Source organism: Myotis myotis, unplaced genomic scaffold (genome assembly GCF_014108235.1).
Source record: "Myotis myotis isolate mMyoMyo1 unplaced genomic scaffold, mMyoMyo1.p scaffold_m19_p_1, whole genome shotgun sequence".
Taxonomy (NCBI): domain Eukaryota; kingdom Metazoa; phylum Chordata; class Mammalia; order Chiroptera; family Vespertilionidae; genus Myotis; species Myotis myotis.
This window is the reverse complement of record NW_023416313.1, coordinates 87,423,676-87,428,872: the sequence shown is the minus strand read 5'-3', so window position 1 is coordinate 87,428,872 and position 5,197 is coordinate 87,423,676. Positions and strand designations below refer to the sequence as shown.

The following is a 5,197-nucleotide window of genomic DNA, read 5'->3' as shown; positions in this document are numbered from 1 at the left end:
ACTTTAAAACGAGTTCCTAATTAATTTCGTTCAGCTTTTAAATCACAGGTTATCTATAATTTCCATGTTATCTCCTAAGGAACACTAAAAAACTACATATTTTAGTGATGTTTAACCTGGTATCAAGGAACAAGCAATCCCTCATGAAACTATAAGTGGAAGCAGTAAATAGAAATGATGTTTTAGCTCAATATAGGTGATTCCCTTATGGATAATAAATAAGAGACAGAAATAATGTTCCTTGAAAGCTAATTGGTGGAAACTACAAAATCCAGTGGAGTCAACTAAAGATGTTTTAACTACTATATAAAAATTTCTTTATGGTATAACATGAAATTTAAAAATATGACCAATAAGATACTAGTGTTATGACCTCATTATTTTATTTCAGATGTCAATTTTAGAAACAAATTATATGAAAGATATGCTTTTAATATATGCCCCTTTGATTTCCAAAGATAAAGGGATATACTTCAAAATCATTATTTACTTAGTAATATGGTCCTTTCTAAAGTATGTAAACAGAGTATGTATAAGTATGTATGGGTACATGTATAAGGTGGGAGGGAATGAGAGGCAATGAAGAACTGGACTCTTTTTCTACAATAGATTTTTCCCCATTTGGGAAGAACTCTTAATTAAGCTGAAGCATCGAGCTTCAACTTCTCCTGTGTATATCTTGCTAGCGTTTTTTTTTTTTTTTTTTTTTTTTTTGTTTTTTTTTGTTTGTTTGTTTTTGTGTGTGTGTGTGTGTGTGTGTGTGTGTGTGTGTGTTTAATACTTCCTACTTCTAGCCCTAACCAGTTTGGCTCAGTGGATAGAGCATTGGCCTGAGGACTGAAGGGTTCCAGATTCGATTCCAGTCAAGGGCATGCACCTTGGTTGCGGGCACATCCCCAGTAGGGAGTGTGCAGGAGGCAGCTGATGGATGTTTCTCTCTCATCGACGTTTCTAACTCTCTATCCCTCTCCCTTCCTCTCTGTAAAAAAATCAATAAAATGTATTTTTAAAAAAATACTTCCTACTTCTTGTTGCTTAAATGTGATCAATGTCAATAACTTAATAGCAGGGATATTTGACCAATGATATCAATTTTTTTATAGAAGTGTGTTGTTTGCTTGTTATCATAAATCCAAAAGTCTTCACTGATTATGTCCCACACAGAATTTCTCTAAATTGACATGACAAATTTTCTGCCTCTCTTTAATGGCATTAGTTCATTTATTTTAAATGATAATTATTTATTTACTTGTCTTATTTAATATCACACACTGGAAACTTTTAGAGGATAATATCTATATTAGAAAAAAAATGTATTTCCCTGGCTAGTTTTGCTCAGTGGATAGAGTGTTGGCCTGTGGACTGAAGGGTCGTCCCGGGTTCCATTACAGTCAAGGGCATATGTACAGGTTTCAGGCTCAATCCCCAGTTAGGGGGCATGCAGGAGGCAGCTGATCAATGATTCTCTCATCATTGATGTTTCTTTTTTTTTTTTTGGAGGGACTGGTTCTTTATTTTAAAAAGATACTTGTTCAATTTTCAGTATCAAAACAGTTTCTCTTTCTCCCAATTGGCCCCCAAAGGGACCACACCAAAGGAGAGTACATTTTAAGCCAATAAGCTGCAGGATGTGCACCTAACAGACCTCACAGAAACCTCACTAAAAATGGGGCATTAGGTAGGGAAAGAAACTTAAAGATCAGCACACTGCCAACCCAGACTGTAGCGAGCTCTCACAGCCAGACGGGATGGCCAGTGTGCCCCAACCCCAAAGAAGCAAAGTTTCAAAATAATACAAAATTTAAAAAGTTTTGTACATAAACTATTCAAGATTACTCCAGCACTAACTGGTACAAAGCACAATGAGATGGCACTTTTAGAGACAGCAGCTTCAGACCCCGAGGAGGGTAATGAGACGAGTTTCATTTGGCTAAATCACTGGCAAAAACATAATTTTCTTTCTTTCAAGGAGGCAGGAGAGCAAATAACTGGTCACTTCAACCTAAGGGGCACGTGATCCATTTTGTGAACCATTGGGCTTGAAAGGGAAGAGATGGGACTAGAATTTGGTCTCTGACAGAGAGGTCTCACCATTTTAATTTGGTCACTTCTGATGAAAAAAATAAATTGCCCAAAGATGCCTTAAAAGCTGAAACCTAAACATCACTTTTTTTTTTTTTTTTTTTTGCTAACTCCTCCTGGAATCACCTTTTCGATTTGGCTGGTACTCTGCACAAAGCAATGATTCCCCATAGTGGAGTTGTTCTCTGGGCTCTATGTGGCTCTCAGTAAGGCAGGCCTATACCTCTTTCCCTCCTCTATGGAGAGGGCAATATGGATTAAGCTGAAAAAATTACCTCCTAAAAGTGAGAAGGGATTAGCCTGCTGCTTGAGAACTGTGGAATTATTTCGAATGTTTTACAAATGGTTGCCACATCAACAACAAAAAAGGTAATTACAAAATGTGTACATCACAACATGCTTTTAAAGACACTGCATTGTGCTCACATTCCCTTAAATGTTGTTCCCAAAGGTGCTCAGCCTCTAGCCCAATCAAAATCTCTGAGGGGAGGCAGAGATAATTTGGCGAAAAAGATGCGGGGGGAGGGGTGGGAGGGGGGTGGGAGGCAGTGAAAGGAGAACGCAGCCTTCCAGTTAAAGATCAGCCCTCAGTTTAAAGGTCAGCTTCAAGCAGGCTGGCCTCAGGCGGAGTCAGGGTCAGAGGGAGGAGCAGCGGCGGGGCGGGACTGGGTGGCTCTACATCTCATTCAGGTCAAACAGAGTCTGGTCCAGCATCCTTTGTGTACAGAGGTGTTCCTCTTTGGTGCATTTCAGTTTATCTTCCAAATCATCGATTGTCTTTTCCAGCTTGGCTACCGATCTCTCAGCAAACTCAGCACGGTTCTCTGCCTCCTTGAGTTTATCAGTAAGAATCTTTATCTCTTCCTCATATTTGTCTTCTTTTTGAGAGTACTTTTCTTCAGCAGCACTCAGACACTTCAGGTTCTGGTCCATCAGTCTGATCTGCTCATCCATCTCTCGGCAACGGGACTCTGCCAGCTCAGCTCGTTCCTCTGTGCGTTCTAAGTCTCCCTCAATAATCACCAACTTACGAGCCACATCTTCATATTTTCTATCTGACTCTTCTGCAATGTGCTTAGCTTCTCTGAGTTGGATTTCCTGGAGTTCCATCTTCTCTTCATCTTTTAAAGCTCGGTTTTCAATAACCTTCATGCCTCTCTCGCTCTCATCGGCAGCTTTCTCAGCTTCCTCCAGCTTTTGCAGGGCAGTGGCCAGGCGCTCCTGAGCACTGTCCAGCTCCTCTTCAACCAGCTGGATCCTACGGTTCAAGGTTCAAGGAGGCCACCTCAGCCTCAGCCTGCTCCCGAGCCCGCCTGTCCCCCTCCCCCTCCCGCTGGAGGCGCTTGGCCCGCTCCTGGGCGTCGTCCCCATGCTGCTGCAGGACCTGGATCTTGCGCTTCACCATCTCGATGTTGGTGATCCCGGCCATGGTGCCCACCCAGCGCCTGCTCGCGTTCGCCTTCCTGCCTCCTCCGCTCCGCGCTGCAACCGCTTCTCCGATGTTTCTAACTCTCTCTCCCTCTCCTTTCCTCTCTGAAATCAATAAAAATATATTTAAAAAAAGAAAAAAATATTAAAAACCCCTGGAAAGCATTTATCTCTGCCTAAATCCTTTCGGTAACCTTCACTACCCAGCTTAGTGCTTGGCACACACTAATGGGCACACATCTACACATCTATCTATCTATCTATCTATCTATCATCTATCTATCTATCTATCATCTATCTATCTATCATCTATCTATCTGTCATCATCTATCAATTATCTGCCTATCTGTATATTTGTTTATGTAGACTTTCTCAAGTGACAAGAAAGTAGTATTTCTTTTTTAAAAAATATGTCCTATTGATTTTAGAGAGAAAGGAAGGGAGAAGTAGAGGTAGAGAGACATTGATGTGAGAGAGAATCATTGATTGGCTGCTTCCTGCTCAACCCCTACTGGGATTTGAGCCAGCAACCGAGGCATGTGCCCTGACAGGGAATTGAACCTGGTGACCTTTTGGTGCATAGGATGATACTCATCCAACTGAGTTATACTGTCCAGGACATGGAAGTAGTGTTTCAAATATTCCTTTTTAAATTGGTTTTTAGAAATCTGGTTATTATATTTCTAGGCTGGCTTTACCCATTGTCTGAAATCCTTCTGATTACAAAGAAAAGTAGCAAAAACAATACCATTACAAACAAAATGATGAAAGCATGGAAAATAAAATTAAATAAGGGAAATTTCACTTAATCTAGAGTAGTTGTATTTGATAAATTTACATTTAATATGTCAAATATGAAAAGCTGAAAGAGACTAAAATTTTTTTCATCCTTTTACTTTTAGAGTTTAGTGAAACCAGCTCTTTATTGTATCTAATTCAACTTAAAAGTTTATGGGTTTTCATTTGTTTTGTGTAATGTATTCTTATTTTTCTGTTCTCCTGCTCTGACAACTTTAATTTGTGTGACCTTAAACATCTTACTTAATGTCTCTATGCCTCTGTGTGTTTATTGAGAAAAATGAGGATAATAGTGACAATCCAGCGATACCATTGTAATTTAGCCTAGTTATGAATAACTGGAAAGGTGCAACGGGAAGACCAAATATTATTGGCAAGCCATTTGTGCTGCTTTGCCAGGAAGCTGCAGTTTAGATGCATGCCCAGTAAAGTCTGGATGACATAGGCAAGGTGCTATTCTGTCAGTCACATCTGAGCACAGGTCATTGGCCAGAGTAGGCATAGCCACTACAAGCACAGGAAGATTTGAAATGCTTACTCCCCTAAACCAGTGGTCAGCAAACTCATGAGTCAACAGAGCCAAATATCAGCAGTACATGACTGAAATTTCTTTTGAGAGCCAAATTTTTTAAACTTACTATATAGGTAGGTACATTGTTAATAACTTAATTAGGGTACTCCTAAGCTGGCCTTTGCTAAAAACGTCCTCAATCTGATTGAGGTACGTTTGCTGAGGTCGACCCCTTCTAACTCTCCCATCCACACTCGTCTTGTATACTTGTTTCAGATTGACATGTATACTTGTTTCAGATAGACGAGTGTGGATGGGAGAGTTGGAAGGGGTCGACCTCAGTGAACGTACCTCAAAACAGTTTACCTCCCCTGCGCC

The 5,197-nt window shown here is 40.3% G+C and overlaps 1 protein-coding gene across 1 annotated transcript; it reads right to left on the bottom strand.

The window, feature by feature from the left end:
- Positions 1-2,654: 2,654 nt before the first annotated feature.
- Positions 2,655-3,573, bottom strand: LOC118657297 (tropomyosin alpha-3 chain-like). Its single transcript, XM_036311168.1, is given in 2 exon segments — positions 2,655-3,357; positions 3,359-3,573. Coding segments are annotated over 2 exon segments (753 nt in total). The 5' UTR covers positions 3,512-3,573; the 3' UTR covers positions 2,655-2,757.
- Between the last annotated feature and the right edge of the window lie 1,624 nt (positions 3,574-5,197).